The 18,095-nt window shown below is 41.3% G+C and overlaps 2 protein-coding genes across 2 annotated transcripts; one reads left to right on the forward strand and one right to left on the reverse strand.

Annotated features, from left to right (window-relative positions):
* Positions 1 to 2,055: 2,055 nt before the first annotated feature.
* thoc1 (THO complex 1) lies at positions 2,056 to 9,543 on the forward strand. The gene is made up of 21 exons (XM_071910851.2): positions 2,056 to 2,134; positions 2,369 to 2,442; positions 2,555 to 2,615; positions 2,735 to 2,804; positions 2,974 to 3,092; positions 3,232 to 3,280; positions 3,380 to 3,475; positions 4,332 to 4,414; positions 4,502 to 4,575; positions 4,711 to 4,819; positions 5,008 to 5,142; positions 5,483 to 5,583; positions 5,723 to 5,789; positions 7,162 to 7,212; positions 7,481 to 7,551; positions 7,677 to 7,772; positions 8,040 to 8,105; positions 8,228 to 8,311; positions 8,492 to 8,639; positions 8,810 to 8,894; positions 9,097 to 9,543. Exons 1-21 carry the CDS (start codon positions 2,087 to 2,089, stop codon positions 9,372 to 9,374), a joined length of 1,965 nt encoding a protein of 654 aa, XP_071766952.2. The 5' UTR covers positions 2,056 to 2,086; the 3' UTR covers positions 9,375 to 9,543.
* A 58-nt stretch (positions 9,544 to 9,601) lies between these two features.
* Positions 9,602 to 17,859, reverse strand: usp14 (ubiquitin specific peptidase 14 (tRNA-guanine transglycosylase)). The gene is made up of 16 exons (XM_071910850.2): positions 17,707 to 17,859; positions 16,600 to 16,745; positions 16,435 to 16,467; positions 16,199 to 16,303; positions 14,736 to 14,839; positions 13,964 to 14,022; positions 13,712 to 13,842; positions 13,397 to 13,477; positions 13,171 to 13,253; positions 12,845 to 12,959; positions 12,489 to 12,554; positions 12,269 to 12,361; positions 12,009 to 12,137; positions 11,805 to 11,865; positions 10,892 to 10,999; positions 9,602 to 10,702 (listed from the first exon to the last, which is right to left on the reverse strand). Exons 1-16 carry the CDS (start codon positions 17,720 to 17,722, stop codon positions 10,557 to 10,559), a joined length of 1,476 nt encoding a protein of 491 aa, XP_071766951.1. The 5' UTR covers positions 17,723 to 17,859; the 3' UTR covers positions 9,602 to 10,556.
* Between the last annotated feature and the right edge of the window lie 236 nt (positions 17,860 to 18,095).

An 18,095-nucleotide genomic window follows, 5' to 3' on the forward strand; every position in this document is an offset into this window, starting at 1 on the left:
GACTCGACCCCTCTCCACATTCACCCTGCTGACTGGTGTTGAGTCCTTATCTGCAACCCCATACTCACCACGCTCACTCCCTTTCTGCTTTTCATCAGTTTTTGGCACAGTTTCAATAAATGCTGTGTCAGATGGGAGGGGGCCGTGGTCAGATATGTAGTGAGCAGTTTAAAAAAAAAAAAAAAAAAGGAACTGGCTGTTACTTGGGCCAGATTATCATCGCAAACTGAGAAAGAACTCTGCGTACGAGAAACAAGGTGCCAATCAAAACTGCAGGGCAAAACAGTTCTTGCTTCCCTCTTTGTTGACCACTGCGACCACACAGACACAATGAAAACGATCCCTCAGCTGTTTCTGGCTGACGCTCCTGGCCTTCATTTTCACAGCTTGTGTGTTTTTTTTTGAACATCAGCACAACACCTTCAGGTTCAGTTCACAGCCTGTGCAACTGCATAACTGTAAACACTTGTAAGAGGGCGTGGAAGGTGAACTGTCCCGGGGTGAGAGCAATTTCAGAGGTCCTGACCTGTGAAACTACTGGTGAAAGCCTTAATGGAACACAGATCAACTGATTCACAATGTTCAGATTGGTTCTATCAAAGTTAATGATTAATGTCACAGTGTAATGCCCTGCTGGTTCTAATGTGCCGAACGACATTGTTTGAAGACTAGATCCTATCAGAGAATCCAAGCCATGCAGATCAGTAGAGTCACACTGTTTAACTGCATGCACACATCACATGGGAATTGCACACACTCACAAACAGACACAGACGCACATAAAAACACACACAGACTCACAGTAATGAGCGTCTGTTGACTCACATAAATCCTATACCCATACCCACTGAATGCCAAAAATTAACCTTAGCCCTGTCCCTCGCCTGACCCAAACCCTATAACCCTAACTTAAAGTTAATGACACATCCCACAGGCCATTAACTGACCGACAATTATGTGGTTTGGAGACCTGGAAGCAAAGCTAACTGTCCACATTGAACCATATCATAGATCATTATGAGGATGTAATGGAAGTAAACTTAAAACCAAGGAGAAATACATGGAGCCAACGCACTATTAAAATACAATACTAGGTATAGCTGCATGTGCATTCATTCTGTAAAATGCTATAGGGATCTCTGCCAGGAAACGGTTGGTTTCAGGTTTATATAACCTCAAGTAGCTACAGAATTTGTGCCACACAGTGAGGGTTTGTGTGTGTGTGAATGCAACAACAGCATGTGATTTGACAGCTAGACATGCTATAGGTTATGTAGTGTCCATGTATCTATAGTGTACAACACTGCCATCATCTGGCCCAAATTGGACTACAGTGAGTTGAGATGGATAGATAGATAGATAGATTGATAGACAGATAGATAGATAGATAGATAGATAGATAGATAGATGGGAAAATGTGCTGGGATAGTGTCATGTTTGAGGGTTTTTAGTCTGTCTTTGTTTACTTACTTTGGAAAAGGTGAAAAGGTAAGCGCAAAGGCAAAACGCAAAAAAAGGTTTGTCTGAGTAAGACCTTGGGGTCGAAACGTTGCATTGCATTAAATAAAGTATTAAGAAATGAGCTCTAATCCTGTGTGCGGATAATCCTTTTTTGAACCACTTTTCATGACTCTTTTATCCAGCACCACCTCTAGGACTACTACCTTTTTTTCATTTCTTTTTTAGAAAAGTTTACTTTCTCGTAGTGAAAGTCTGTGGTTTGACTACATCAGCAAAGAACAAGAACATTGGATGAGTCGGGTTAATTAATTTATCCCTATTTTTGAATGTTACAGAATCTTGCAACCGCCAAATTGAGGAGAGGTAACGGAAAATTAATACTACGAGTTGTGTAACGGATTACTGCTCCCAGGGAGTAATAAGTAATGCAAGATTACTTGATGAACTATGAACTAAGTAACGAGTAATGCAGTAACGAACCTAGCAACAGTTGTTTCTACCAGTAGTTGGTTGCCGTGTAACAAACAGTAACAAACACTCTGAGTCAAAGAGCTCCTGAACGCGCCCCCAGCCGGAGTAACCGGAAGTAGTTCAGCAGTCTCTCAGGTCATATTGTTGTGCAAAGATGTCGCCGTCCTTATTTAATTTTGTCGACGCTAAAGACAAATTTACGGTGAGAAAATTACTGAATTGTCTAAAGTATTTAAAATATTGGTTATTGTATAGCTTATTTTGCGATGAATACCGTAGATGGCGGGCTAGTTACTGCTTACTTCTGTCCGTATTTGCTATCATAGTTAGCAAATGTTAGCTACCCAACGTTAATAGGTTAGCCTAGCTAAGCTTCCAATGCTGCATTTTCTCCCACTTGAAATGCTCTCGCCTTCCCTCTTTCTCTCACACACAGGCATCGGCCACAAATGCTTTGGCTGTAAAAACCAGCAAACCTTTGATAAATGCTTTCAACCAGATCCCTGGAAAGTAAGTAGCTTCTGTACATATTGTTCAGAATGTAATGTAGCTTAGCAATTCACGTAACCTAACGTCAAAATTCACCTCACCCGTCTATGACTTGTCTGCCTGTCCTTTACAGTGAGGCGGAAAAGAAAACCACACTTGACCAAGCTTTGAGGGGCGTCCTCGGTGATCAGATTGTAAGTAAATGAGCGCTTGGCCCTTAGTCTTACACATACACATACACATGGCAAGTTAACATACCTAGATTGTTGTTGCCATATGAGAGTCTGAAATTGCTCCATGTCTTTCTTTGCAGGTTGAACAGAAGGCAAGCTGCGATGACTACCTGGCTCTCATCTACCTTAGCATTGATGCAGTTACAGAGGGTAGGTAGCTCACTCGGTTGTCTTAAGGCAGTCAATAATGCAATCACAAACTATATGAAATTCCCATTGCAATCATTAACATCCAATTTCAGTATCCTCTGCGCATATGCTTTGGTTTCTCTGGATTTCATAGAGTAGTTATACTGAGTTTTCCCCCCTCTCCATGCAGGTATCTGCTCTGCTACAACTCCTTTCCTTCTGCTGGGAGACGTGCTGGACTGCCTTCCTCTCGACCAGTGTGACAAGATATTCTCTTTTGTTGAGGAGAATGTCTCCACCTGGAAGTCGGTAAGTAAGCTTTCCCTTATAGCCCCTTAGTAAAACCACTTGTCTTTGTCCAGCATACTCTAAATCATTAACAGATTTCTGTAGGTGCCTTTTGTTTGATCATCATACCACATGTTTATGCTTCCTTTCTTTCTCTCAGAACTCCTTTTACACTGCTGGGAAGAACTACCTGTTGAGGATGTGTAACGGTAAGGATAGTACCTGTTTCTAGTAGTTAACACACAAGACTTCATAAAAGGTTTAAAAGGCATATGACACATCTATGACACACCTCTCCATCTCTGCAGATCTCTTGAGGAGGCTGTCCAAATCCCAGAATACGGTATTCTGTGGGCGAATCCAGCTTTTCTTGGCCCGCCTCTTCCCTCTGTCTGAGAAATCAGGTGAGAAGACCTTTTGTGTATGTTGTCTTTGATTTAACAAAATAAAAACACAATGCCATATATTTTTCAATAGTAAGGACTGGGAGGGACATGAGCTTGATCTCCTTAACATAATATTTGGCTCTTTGGCAGGCCTCAGTGTCAGTGTCATGAAAGTTGACCAGTGGTTCAGGCTCAAAAGTTATTACCGATCAGAAAAATGAGATAATCTTTGAATATCAGTTGGTGATTTCTATATGGTGTGAGCTGGGCACATGCAAATTTTGACCAAGTTTTGATGTGCTACCAGGTTGCTGTTTGAAAACCTATTTGCTTTGCCTGGATCCAGGCAACCAGTCTCTCTGACTGATATCTTTTACTTGCAGAGTCCATGAGTGACTGCAGGAAAAAAAAACATTAAATGATGAGACCTTGGTTTACCAGATTGAGGGCACAAGATGCCGTTGTGTGTTTACAAGATAGACCTCCTGCCCTCGATTTGATTAATTTTACAGCTCAAGTACATATCGTTCCCTTGTTTTTATTAATTCGTAACCTCATTTGAATTATTTTGTATGCATGAATTCATAATTCATCCAAACAAATTGATTAATGTACCCATCTCGCTTCAAGAACAAGTTTCAAACTGATTTTACCCACTTGACATAATTAGTTTAATTTAGTTGATTGCATTGATTTTTGTAGTTTAATTAGCCCAAAAAAAAAATTGAGATGAGTTATCCAGACAATGCCTACTGACAGCGCTTGTAATGCAAGGCATCATTGTCAGTTTGAATGTGTAGCCACCATGTTCCTCAACCGTGTTTTTATTATTCTTACCCTTTATGCATGTATTGCTATTTTGTGTTTGTTCCAGGTCTCAATCTGCAGAGTCAGTTCAATCTGGACAACATCACAGTATTCAACAAAAATGAACAAGAAAGTACTCTTGGACAGAAGGTAAAGGGCTAAGGCATGGTGATGATTGTAAGCAACTTAATCTAGATTTTTCAGTCAAACTGTATCTGTTGGTTCAATCTTTTGTAGCACACAGAAGAAAAGGAGGAGGGTATGGAGGTAGAGGAGGGAGAAATGGGAGAGGAGGACGCACCTGCACCATGGTAAGTGACACAACAACGGTCATGCTCTAAAATGTACAACAAGGCTTGTCCATGCTTCTTGATATATTACACTTTGGCTTGTCCCAATTTAATGTTCTCCAAGTTTATTTCCACTGAATCAAATTTTACTTTCAGTTCCATTCCAATCGACTACAACTTGTACAGAAAGTTCTGGACGCTGCAGGACTACTTCAGAAACCCAGTGCAGTGTTACGATAAATTCTCTTGGATGACATTCCTCAAGGTAACGCACCTCAACATTTATTCAGACAGAGTTTTGTGTTTTGCTGTTCAGTTCTTTATCAGATACCCTTGCTCATCACCTTTGATCACCTCTACACCTGTCACATCGTCGTTACAAATACCACAGTAGATGCTGAAAAATAATATCACTGCGCCAATGTAAGCTAAGCTCCTGTTTGTCCTGTCCAGTACTCAGATGAGACCTTGGCAGTATTCAAGAGCTACAAGCTGGATGACATGCAGGCGTCTAAGAGGAAGCTGGAGGAGCTGAGAACATCTGGAGGAGAACACGTCTACTTTGCCAAGTTTCTCACAAGTGAGAAGGTGAGAAAAATCGTTTACTATCAATCCAGTACTCCTATATTTTTTCAGCACTGAGACAGTTTTTTGATATATCAGAATAATACATTACATCATTTGTTACATTATTTTCCAAGACGCTCAAATAATGCTCAAATGTCAGGACAATACAGTATTCACAACCTTCACTTAGTAAAGTGGGGTTCTTAACCTCCACACCGCCTCTTGAAATGGATACCTGTTTGCTTAAGTGTGTTTATTTTTTAATGCTTAAATTGCATCTTTATTAAATATGTCCAGTAGTGCTTATGAGTAAAGAAGCATAAATCATTACTGTTTTTCATTGCTCTTTTTTCGTCTCCAGCTGATGGACTTGCAGCTCAGCGACAGCAACTTCAGGCGACACATCCTCCTGCAGTACCTCATCCTCTTCCAGTACCTGAAGGGCCAAGTCAAGTTCAAAAGGTGAAGCCTTTGACCCTGTAGTACAGCAAACAAACGTTCAAGCCCTATCTGTCCAAACGAACAGGAACAGAGGAATTGTAATCCATTAAATCGCCAATTATTGGAAGTTCATATTCGGTATCTCTTTGTCTTCTTACAGCTCCAGCTGCGTTCTGAATGATGACCAGACTACGTGGATTGAAGACACAACCAAATTGGTTTACCAGGTCAGACCTCAGTCTCATTAACATAGATCACACATACTGGTAGTTGTTGTAATCCATAAAAATGTGTTTCTCACTTACTTTCTATTAACTTATCTGTTTAGGTGTGAAGATTAACTAATTCTGATAGGTGTGTCTTTAATGATCCGATTGATTTTCAGTGTTAGGAAGAGTGCTCTTATGCTCTCACCACGTGTCAGGGTCTCTGCAAGTCCTGAAAAAGTCTTAAGATGTCCTAAATTATATTATCTAACCTCGAGGCCTGTAAAGGTCTTGGATTGAACTGGGTATAGGTTGAATCACTATTGTATGGTATCAATCGACAATAGAGAGTAGTAAAACAGACATTTATTTATATGAAAAAGTTGCAGATTATTATTTTAGGTCTTAGTTTAAGTATTAGAGGTCTTAAAAATCATGTTTCTGGTGAGAAATCAGCCTAGTCATGCAGACTTAGAAAAGCTGGAGTTCTATCAGGTGGTTTCATTTTCACATCCATTTCACTTGTCAAATTGGTGTTACATTCCACTCTAACTGGCATTAAAAAGGGCTTTAATTTAACATGATGGAGCTTGTAGACACCCTGCTGATCAGTTGCACACAGTCTGTCGATCTGTCTTGTGGAAGAATTGGAATGAAATGGGCAAAATAGTTGTCAAAAGGTTTGTAAAAAAACGGGTTGTAAGTAATCAAGGCTTGGGTAGGACTAGAATGGGCCTTTGTGAGCTGTACAGTTTGTTTTGGGTTTTCTCCTTTTCTCCACTGTTGTGCTGGTGATTTGGCTGGTTCTACTGTACACACACACACACACACACAAACAAACAAACACCGGAGCCACTCCACTGCCGCTCTCTCCTTTCTCTCCTTTGCAATGATTCACTGTTGTATCTGACAAACGTTTGAACATAGGAGATTAGCTACTGCTAACTTCTGACCTTTTTTCATGATGTAAAATGTCTTATTTTATTAGAGCCTTTAGGATGCTGAGAAGGATGATTACATTTGACATAGTTTGAGAGGTGAACTTGCACTTGTCAACCATAAATTATATGCCTCATCCCACGTATGCCTCCTAGGATCTTTTCTATAAGAGAAGATGCACTATAATGAATTGAACTGAATCCAGTTCTTGTCACAAATACAAATAATGCAAGTAATTGAAATGTTAAATGTATAAATAAATATGCATGGAGCAACTAATAATGTGATAACTGCCAAATAAAGCATTAGGCATAACATCAAAACACAGGTAAACCGAATCCGTTTCAGTTTACCTCTCTGTGAATCATGTCAAAAGCATTTTTTTTATGCAAATGGTGTTGGTCCAACAGGGAGAAAAGCAAACCTTAATTTCTCTGTAACTGTTCCCTTGTAGCTGCTGAGAGAGATCCCTCCTGATGGAGACAAGTTTGCCACCATGGTTGAGGTAAGCGATGTTACCATGAATGGTGGTGTTAATTAATAAACGGGTATCCTTTTTGTACATGTTCACATTCACACATTTATTTTTGGAATCCTCCTATGTACACTCAGGGTTTGGGCTTGTTTTGTTTAAAGCATGTTGATGAACTGGTTTTGAATACACAAAATCAACACATTTACATAGTGTAATCATGAAGTTGACAAATCATTGCAGCCCTAATTTAGTGACTTCAAGACTTCTTGACCACAGCAATCTCTCTCATCTTTCATAGCATATCCTCAACACAGAGGAGAACTGGAACGCTTGGAAAAATGAGGGATGCCCAAGCTTTGTGAAAGAGAGGTATGGAAAAATAATGATGTTAGTGATGGCAAATCACTCCTCTTGATTCAATATGGTGGTTCAGCCGGGACCAGGGTACCAATGAGACATTTTGCCTGACTTTATTTTCTCTCTCTCTCTCACAGGACGGTAGATGACAAACCCAAGAGGCCCACCAGGAAAAGACAAGCTCCAGAAGACTTCCTGGGAAAAGGCCCGGACCGCAAGATCTTCATGGGAAAGTAAGCAGTCTTATAGCAGGCTGGGCAACATGTAGTGATTAGGGAGACTGTCATTGAACCAGAAGGCCCAGGTTCAAGCCCCAGTGACAGTAAGCATCCACCCTACTGAAGTACCCTCGAGTACAGTTGTGAAACTCGCTATCGGGAGGCAAGCGGAGAGACAGTTTTCTCCCTTAGAGATCAAAAGAGTTTAAATATATTAGGATTGCTGAGCAACAGCCCATGAACAAACTCCTGTAGCATGATCTCTTTTGTGTTTTCTCATAGTGACGAGCTGACCAGACTGTGGAACCTGAACCATGACAACATGGAGGCCTGCAAGTCAGACAGCAGGTCAGTGATTCAGAAAAGCGTTGCATGTGGTTAATAAGCCAACTTGTCGCCTACTGCAATTGTGTTCACCTTCTCTCTCAATCAGAATCATTTTTTTTACATGTTGACTTCTTCCATCTCAGGGAGTTCATGCCATCTCTGGACGAATTCTTTGCGGAGGCGATTGAACAGGCTGACCCAGCTAATATGGTGGAGGACGAGTACAAGTATGTGTGCATTATAACTGACTCAGTGTTATAAAACTCGACATCTCCTTCTGTCCTAATGCACTTTTGAAAGTCCAAGATGCACCCGTCACCTCAATCCCAATTTTCCTCCCAGTTACTAATAAATATCTATCTATATCTTCTCTGTTGCTTTCCCTCCCTTCCTGTGAATCTGCGCAGAGTTGTGCGGAACTCAAACTATGGCTGGCGCGCTCTGAGGCTGCTGTCCAGGAGGAGTCCGCACTTCTTTCAGCCAACCAACCAGAAGTTCAAGAGCCTGGCGGACTACCTGGACAGCATGGTTAGCAAACTGGCCAAAGAACTGCCGGTGAGCAAAACCTGTTTGATATAGGCTAAACCTGCTGATGTGTTCATTGAATTTTCTATTCCAAAAACAGCATTACTCAGTACAAGACTTCAGTATATAAAGACAGCACAATGCACACAACTCCTGTTGACTAACCCACTGATATTGTGATTGCGGTTCCCTACATGTAGAAGGACATCCCCTCTGAAGAGATCAAGACAGGAGAGGAGGATGACGACGACAATGGAGACAATCTTCTCAAAGAGAGCAATGACAGTGAGTTCCAATAGTCACTTTCTCATTTGACATGATACCTCTTGATCATCTGTCCCTCCCCCGTTTGTCCACTCACTTTCTGTCCCTCTGTTTTGAGTTTTTTTAAGATTAACTTTGGATCAAGAGTCTGGCAACCGTTTCAAACCAGACAGAGAAAAGTGGTCATTTAATTCATATACTCATTATTGTGTCTTTGATCCAGGTCCCAGCATGCAGAGCAAGCTGGTGACGAACCAGCAGATGGATGACATAGCAGCCAAACTGGGTGCCCAGTGGAAGACCCTGGCCGGGCAGCTGGAGATGAAGGCTGCGGACATGCGGGAGATTGAGACAGATAGTGAAGACGTTGACATGCAGGCCAAGCTGCTGCTTGTGGCCTGGCAGGACAGAGAGGGAGCGCAGGCCACCGTGGAGAACCTGGTCTCCGCCCTCAGCGCCGCTGGATTCTCCCAGATCGCCGACAACCTCAATGAGGCATAAAGTAGATCACCAGTTACCTAAATGTTCTTTTTAATATTACCTTGTGTCAACGCTCTTTTTGTCCCAAAAATTTTGGAAACTGAAATTTTTGTATGTTGTATAGAAGCCAAAATGAATTTTTCTTTTTCACCGTAGGAAATTCAATAAAGATTGTTTTTCTAATAAACAATATTTTGTTTCACCTCCATTCATTTTGACCACAAGCTCACATGAAAGAAAACTGCACATTTTGGTATAACAGTTTATTTTCACCACCTATGAAAAGCCATCAGTCAATAACTTATTACAGAGTGTTGATGGTTAGGTCTCACACATTGCGGCAGGGTGATCAGGAAAACTGCATGAAAAGAAAGTGAAGCATAGCATCATGTAAGAGCATAGATGTAAAACTCCAACAAGGACAATGTGCAAGGCTTGTCAAGCAAACCGCGGTTGAATCTCAAGTCTTTTAACTCGTTTAACTGCACACGGTTCACCACAAGGGCAACCCATTCAACTCACGTTCTGAACCAGCTCCCCACTCACTTCCCTCAAAACAGCATTAGTGAAGATTTGGCGGAAAGCACCTCATCGCTGTCAATACACTTAAGAACAATTACAGGAGATGATGCAAGCCGGGGACTTGAGAAAAGACCTGAGATTGAACCTAAATTTCCCAGAGGGCCAACAGGTGAATAAGGGCGAGTTTTAACAGTGGTAAGAGAAAATGTCCATAATACATCTGATCTGAAAAGATACAAGCCAGGATATCTCCAAGGACAATAACTTGGCCAAGACTTTCTGTACAGGTTGATTAGTTAAAGGACTACAGAGGAATACTTTGCTTTTATGACATGAGCACCTTATCCAAAGGCTTTAAAAAATATACAATGTGTATAAAACATTTAATGAAACTGCAGAGCTAGACTTTAAAACCTCTTTCAAGGATCCAGTCCAGAGATTGCCTCTTTTCGTGTCTCCACCTTCAAACCCCACTCTGGTAGAATATTTAACTCCATTTTGACAGAGAATTTGTTTTACAAGCATCTGTGTCAGTTACAAAAAACAAACAAAAAAAAATTAAGGTCATCAAATTTTTAAAGACACCCAGATTTATTGCACATCTATGCAGACAGTGCTTGGAAATGGCATTTTGTATGTGTTGTTGGATGCTGTCTTTGTCTTCTAGGATCCCCTCTGCAGTTACTGTTCCTCGTCAAGTATTTCCAGTCGCCGGGGGCCGTAGAGTAGAACATATGCTATATGCCAGTCTCCACCGCCAGACAGCCGCAGGATATCCTCTGGAGACACCACACTCACCTTGTCGTCATCAAACTTCACCCACTCATCTGTGCCAGGGAGGAACCGATAGAAACGGAGAAAACATTAAGACCATCTCTGTACTTCGCGCTTAAGATTCCTGTGTGCTTTTGTGTTTTGTGCAGACTGTTCAGTGGCACGGTCTATCTGTCGTGACACATCTGTAGGCTGAATAATACATCACAGCATATTGCCGGCAAAGGACATGAAACGGTTACCTTCTTTCCTTTTGACCCATCCCACGTAGTGACCTGATGAGCTGGAGCGGCCTTGGTGTGTCAGCACTGCCTGCAGGTCATAGTAGCCGCTGTTGTTGGAACCGAGGTCTGCAGGGAAAAAAAACGTGGTGTTGCAATTCCTCTTTGGCCCTGGACTATGGTTTATAGTAGAGTATAGTGTAGCAGGCCTTAAAGGAAAAATCCACCCTTGGATGGCTGTGTTCACACATAGCGTCTTTACACTGTTAGATATCATGAATTTGTGATGTTCAATGCATTCCAGGAGTTATTTTGTGATGAAGTGCTAGAATTTACTTTTTTGGTGTACCCAATTTCCCTCAACCTGCCTAGTTTACTTCTACTTCAGTTCGTGATTTCCTACATTACCCAGAATGACTTTCGACAACCCTCAGAGAACGGGTGTGAAATTGATGCAGTCCGTACGTGTTAGGTGTAGAGAGCAATTGCTATAGTATAGTAAGAGCAAGAGAGTGAGTTCTTCCAGTCGAGGAAAACGGAGATCCGCCTCTTATGCAAAACGCCACGTCTTGTGGCTGCAATGCATTATGGTCTATTGAGGCTGTCTCCACTGTCGGTAGAGAAATTGATCTCTGCTATGATGGGTTTTTCCCTGTATGCTGAAAAGTCAATTCAAAACAGTGAGTCTAGAAAGAAGCCCTTGCTTTGATTCTGAAGGACTGACGTTTATCATTTATGTTTTAGATAGTTGAAAATTTTTCTGCTATTAAACTCCATTGTAACTGTGCTGGAAATATCTCAAAGTGACATCACATAATCTACGTTTGGCCAGATATCCACACGAATACATCAAACATAAATTGAGTTTTAGGGTGGATTGTTCCTTTAAAAAGGTGTGGGCAGGGGAAAATGGCAGCGTCATGTTGGAACCTACCGTCAGGGAATGAGAAAGGCTCGTATTTCACTTCTTTCACCGTGTCTGGCTTCTTCACCACCTATTGCGCACGCACACACACACAAATAAAAAAGTGTGAGACCCTGTACAAAGCTGACAATTACACAGCTAAATGCGTGCTCCTCGGGTAAGTTATGCATAAAACGGCAGAAAGAAGTTTAGATGGGTATAAGTCCACTTTACCTTTTGCTGCTGTTTCTCCAGCTTCTTGTCCTCAACCTCCTTGAACTTTGACCTGACTGCCATCATTTTCTCCTGCAGCTCAGTAGTACACAGCTCATAGACATCCAGCATGAGGGGGAACTTGACATCCTTCAAATAAAAACAATGACATTTCAGACTACGCTTCAACTGACCAATTATAGTGAGCCTTATCAAAAATGAGCAATTACGCTGGACCTCGAGTGTCATTGCAAATTCCAAAAAAACATCAAAACACAGACCTTAAGGACTTTGGCATTGACAGACTCCTTCTCTTTGTAGAAAAAACGGACCATTTGAACAGTCAGGTAGGAAGGGAGACGGCTGAGTTTTGACTAAGGGGATTAAAATTGCACAAAATACATACATTTCAGTGTTAACATTGTCATTTCAATGGTAGACATTCAGCATTTTCTTTCAACTAAGCAAGTTAAGGAAGATTTAAAAACAGAAAAAGCTTACAGATTTTATATACAGGGCATTTCTTTCCAAGGATGGAGACAGCTTCGTAATTTCTTCCTGCAGTCTCTGGAGAGAGAAAAACGGACAGAAACATGATTAGATCCCTGTTACTATGGAGACAGACCTCCCATGTGCCAGTTTCCGTGTGTGTGTGTGTGTGTGTGTGTGTGGTTCCTTCCGTTCTCACTAGACCTGGGCAAAAATATAACGTGCATATGGTTTAAAATACCCAAACTACCCCAGGTGCGTCTGATTTGTCTTGCTCAACGCAAAATGGCCACATCGCTCACAAAGCACATCACCCCCACACATCCAAATTGTATTCAGCTGCTTTTCTGTTCAAGTCTGATACATACCAGCCTTAGTCCTGTGGCAAGGTATTTGACTTCCTGGTTGATGAAGCAGCTGAGCTGGAGCTGGCTTTCCTTGCCCTTGGTCGGCTTCTCCTCCTCCGACTCTGTGCATTTCATACTGGGCAAGAGGGCAGTTAAGAAAAAAGCCTGGAGGAGCAATATGACACTCCTTCTGGGAGACCTTAGCTTATTCATTCTTCATTTGGACACAATTAGGACATTTCACACACTCATCTGTAATAAGATGCTAATTTAATGAGTCAAACCCCAGTGAACCGGTAAATAAAACGTAGATGGTTGGATTGAACGACAGCAGACTGCAAGGATACGTGGTTTCAAATTCCACGCCGAAATATTGGTCGATGAAGTTCTTCTTCGTAGAGGCAGAGGCGGCTCCGCTCTCGGTGTCGGTCTGATGTTCAGAGACAAAAAGGAGAGACGGAATGTTTTATACACTCTTAGGCTGTTATTGTTTAAACCGTCTGAACATACAAGATTGAATGTCATGGTCATCCTTTCATCACAAAATATTAAAAGAAAAAAAGATGTGTTTACCTCCATCGGAGTCTCTGGCTCTAGTGGCTCCAACTTTTGCTGAAGGACTCTCATCATCTGCAGCCAGCACTCGTTGGCATCCTGAAAGAACAGAGGAATAAGCGAAAAGGAGCAAACAAGGGAGAACATTTGTCACTGCACTCATTCTAAGTCTAGCGTTAGAATGTAGGCACAATCCACAAATCGCGGTTAAATCCATTTCAGTGTCACAGAAACACCACGCCATGCTGGTGTAGCTACAGAGCAGCTTCAGCCTCCAGCTCGCCCCCCTCAGCAGCATCAAGGAGTGCACAACTGCGGTGAAGAGCCGCTCACCTGCTGGAGGTACTGTCCCTGGTCTCCCTTCTCGGCAAACTGTGGAAAGGCCATGTGGAGGAACTGCAGCAAGATGATGGGTGGGAGGCTGGACGAGGTCTTCTCCATGGTCTCGTATAAATCACGAAGGGCTGAGGATGCGAGGACAAAAAGCATATTCATCTATTTTGCAATAGCAAGTTTAATATATTACCCGAGCTTTCAAAAGGAATTGATCCACTATATTTTGTTAATCTGGGAATTTCCTCAAACCTGCTGTGATGTATTGGGATGGTGCGTTTGCCCCTGAGGATCGCAGAGCACCTGAATACCTGTAGGGGGAGACAGACGATTTCAGCAGAAGCAAAGCCAAAAAATAACCCCTAAATGTAAGGGCACGCCGTCATGTGTAGAAAGGAGCTGGCGCCGAAATGCCAGTAAATCGGTTCTGCCAATTTCACTGCTCAAGACGTAACGTTACTAGTAACGTATGTGTGAACGATGCCATAAAATTAACAGCACAAGTAGGAACTCCTACGGTCGAACTGTAGGAGGGAAATACAAACCACTATCATGTCTTGTGTGAACAACAGAAACTGCTACCTTTACCAGAAAAATTAAAACGGCAATTTTACTGGTTTCATGTGTGAAAGGGGCTCATGTTTTATGAGGACTAGCGAAAACAAATCAACATATCACAGCTAAAAACACAGAAATGGATATAAATAAACTGAATTCAAATAGAACATATTTCATTACTGTAAATCACAGCACCACTTTAACACCACTATCATTAGGAAATCACTCTCCATGACAATATCAATTAAACGAAAAACAGATATACTCAATTGTCCCACCGTTATTTGCAATACCATTCAGAAAAAAAAGCAGTATGAAAAATGTATTCTAAATTTCTTGTGACTTTTCAACGAACGTCCAAAGTTCACCATGACATTTTATTGAATATTCTTACTTTCTATGATCAGAAATGCAGTCGTTCAATTGCTAGAGGACTAAGGAACCCGGTAATAGAGGAAAAACCCACCTTCTGAGTGCAGTTTTGAGCTCTGGCACAGAGCGCAGACACTGCACTGTGGCGTTCATGTAACAGGTGTTTCCCAAGTTTGTCAGCCCACAAGGCAGCTCCATCTGCAAGTACCAGAAGAGAGGGGTTGGTTCCTCCACAGGTAACAAGGGAAAACGCAGCCTCTTTCTTCCATTTACAGTTATTAACAAAGTATCATCATGCATGGTCTTTTTTTCTCATAGAGGATACTAGGATAAGATCAACATATCGGTTTGCTGATATATCGGGCCGATATTGGCCTTTTATTAAATATAGGACATCAGCCAGTCAGCGTTGACCACCACCAATATGATGGAGGTTCCTGTCTGACCACGGCTACATAAAAAACAGTTTGTAAAACCTGCAGTTAAATGTATCATCTTTGCACGTTATCTATCATTTAATTTTTCAATTTGGTTTTTTGAAAATTAATTTTTCAATTCGGTTTTTTGAAAATTAATTTTTCAATTCGGTTTTTTGAAAATTAATTTTTCATTCCAAGGTTTTAATGTATCCCAGAGTTTCCTTTACCATTGAATATATTTTTTTGTGTAGCCACATGATGGCCTGAATGCTGTTTAAGGGGCTTTTCTACCCTGCCAAGAATACAATTCTGGGGGAAACACTCTTTGACATAAAAATGGTCAAATTTATAAGGTATATTTATTTAAATTTAAAGATGTATTGGCCTTCAAAAAGCCATAGTGGTTGAAACCATTAATAAGGTTGAACAAGATAATAAAACTCAGTACCCACAGAATGACCAGCAAAACATGCTAAGCATTTAAAAAAAAACATAAACACAAAGCTAGGTAGGTATGAAAGAGATTGCAGAGATCAGGGAATATCTGCTGCTATGGTCTCAATGTGATTCTGTAAACACAAACAAAACAGTAATACATCCAAAAAGACGTTTGTTTGGTTGTTTGGAATACTACACCACAGTTTTGTATCTGTAGCTTTCCCAATAGTCAGATAATGGTGTTTTAACTGCAATACTCTATTAGTGTAACATATTAGAAGCCAAAGACAATATTAAATCAAATTACAGCAGTTTGTAGTCTCTACTGCTCCTTGGGTTCGATTCCTCAGTAAAAATGTTTGCAAATATTGACATACATTCACAACAACATAACAAAATGCCTTGTTGACTGCAGCTCGAATTTTTAATTAGTAAATAGCTTACTGTCAAGTAAGGATTCATCTGACAAAGATATTACTGCTTGACCATCATTTGTAAAATCTTCTTTAGCAGCTGATGCCCTCCAATGGTTGGCACGCTGATGGGCGTACGCATTTAGTTTATTACGTAAACTGCTTGCCAAACATAATACTGTCAGCATAAGTGAAAATCTGAGGAAATCTCATTTAAACAGCCACTGCAAAAAACAATAATGGCCATATTTGTTTCAGGCCAGCTGGTAATCTTTAGTCTAACTCACCGCTGAGGCCAGCTGCTCCTCAGTCATGTCCTCGACAAACATGGGCCGGACTGCAGGCTCCTCAGGCAGGGCGTCTGCTGAGCCCATCATCAGCAGGGTCATTCCCTAAGAGACAACAGGAATACGTCAACTTCACACACATATTTGTTATAAATAGTGAAGTGGTACCGTTCTATAAACGAACAAGATAACCAAACCATGCGTTATTTGCTTTTAAGCAGAACTTGTATACTCACATTTTTCAGTTTGATGTTTCCCCACTCATCATCCTAGAACAGAGACCAGACATTGATTAGCTCCTGTTAACTGTTAATAAAAGAAAACATGCAATACAGTGCTTGTGTTTTGGTCACAAGCACTTCTGACGCAGAGGCCTGCCTGTTGTTTTTGTGAGCGAGTACCTTGAGAGTGCCTCCCTTCACCATGACCTTCTGTCTCTCTGGCTGAACTCCTGTCAGGGCAAAGAGCTGAGCCTTGAAGACCATGGGTGGCTCCTCCGTGTTCAGCTCCACTGCATCAAACTTCTCCTTGCCCCATTTCACATTTACTAATAGAAACGGAGAAACAGCACAGGTCCTTGAGTTAGCCTCTGCTCACAGGGTGAGTGGTGGGAAACTGATCATGTATGACACAGCATGTAGTGAACTGCTCCATGCAAACAGGCAGCTAACAATTCAGCTGCAAATGCACAATCGACCTGGTTGTCTAGCTAGGAGCATGAAGTAGAAGCTAATAAGTAGTATAGCTGGTTGGTTACAGATTCTATGCGATAAGCCGACTGATTAACCACTTCAAAGCGAGATAATGTTACTGTAATACTAAAACAGCACACTCATGCTGTCTATATTCTGATACTAGTGTGATTACAGTCAGCAACTGCACTGGAAAGCTTGAAAAATTGTACATTCATTTGGCTAGCCTGGTTAGCATAGCTACCTAACACTCTGTTTACTTGTCAAAGCATTGTTATTCAATAAATCATAAACTGATACAACATTACACAAGTAAATGACCGAGACTGACAACAATACAACTAACGGGGTTGCGTTGTGTTTAGAAACAATGACTATAAAGAACTAAACTACCTAACTTAACGTTAGTTAGTTTGCTAGCTAGCTAGCAATGTTAGCTAGCTTTTAGCTAGCGACAGTAGCTTCTTTCTGTGAGTCGGATGCCGGTTAACGCTAGTTGGCTAGGCAGCTGACTCCAATGAACATATTTGGCAAACTCAGCTAACCGACAATAACAGAGTTATAGCAACATGATGGTGATGTATGTTATCCTGTCTGGAAAAACTCTTTTTGTAACACAGGCAGAGTGTTTACTCCCTATGGCCTAGCCAGGCTGAAAAAGTGCCAAGTAACGTTAGTTTGCTAACTGCATATCATGCTAGCGTAAGCTAAGCTAACATGCTAAAAGTGATCACTGGACTAAATCACGTGCAAGATCTCATACTTTTTAATATTATCTCAGTACAATGAATGCGCTGTGTTATAATCATGTCATACCTGTAAACACTGGCATATTTGGCCACTTTTATTTCCTCAACCCTATTTCCTCGTTTTCAGTCCACCGGGGCGCGAATGTAGAGTTGGCTAGTCTGAACTTCATTCAAACAGAATGACGCTGCAACAACACGCTGAAAACTTATCGATTCGCTCTGTCATCTACTACCCTGCCTGATGCTGAGAACCCACCCAGACTGCACTGAGATCATAAACAATTTGACTGTCCAATCGCCACTAATACCATAGATCCACAAACCCCTTACAAATACGATTTGGACATTTTTTTCTGAGCTTTATATACAGCCGAGAACACTTCGAGCCGGTTCCCATAAAAATGAAAATGGCCCTTGAAGCTGCAGGAAACCTCAAAACCAGATGAATATATAACT

Source organism: Centroberyx gerrardi, chromosome 13 (assembly GCF_048128805.1).
Source record: "Centroberyx gerrardi isolate f3 chromosome 13, fCenGer3.hap1.cur.20231027, whole genome shotgun sequence".
Classification (NCBI taxonomy): Eukaryota; Metazoa; Chordata; class Actinopteri; order Beryciformes; family Berycidae; genus Centroberyx; species Centroberyx gerrardi.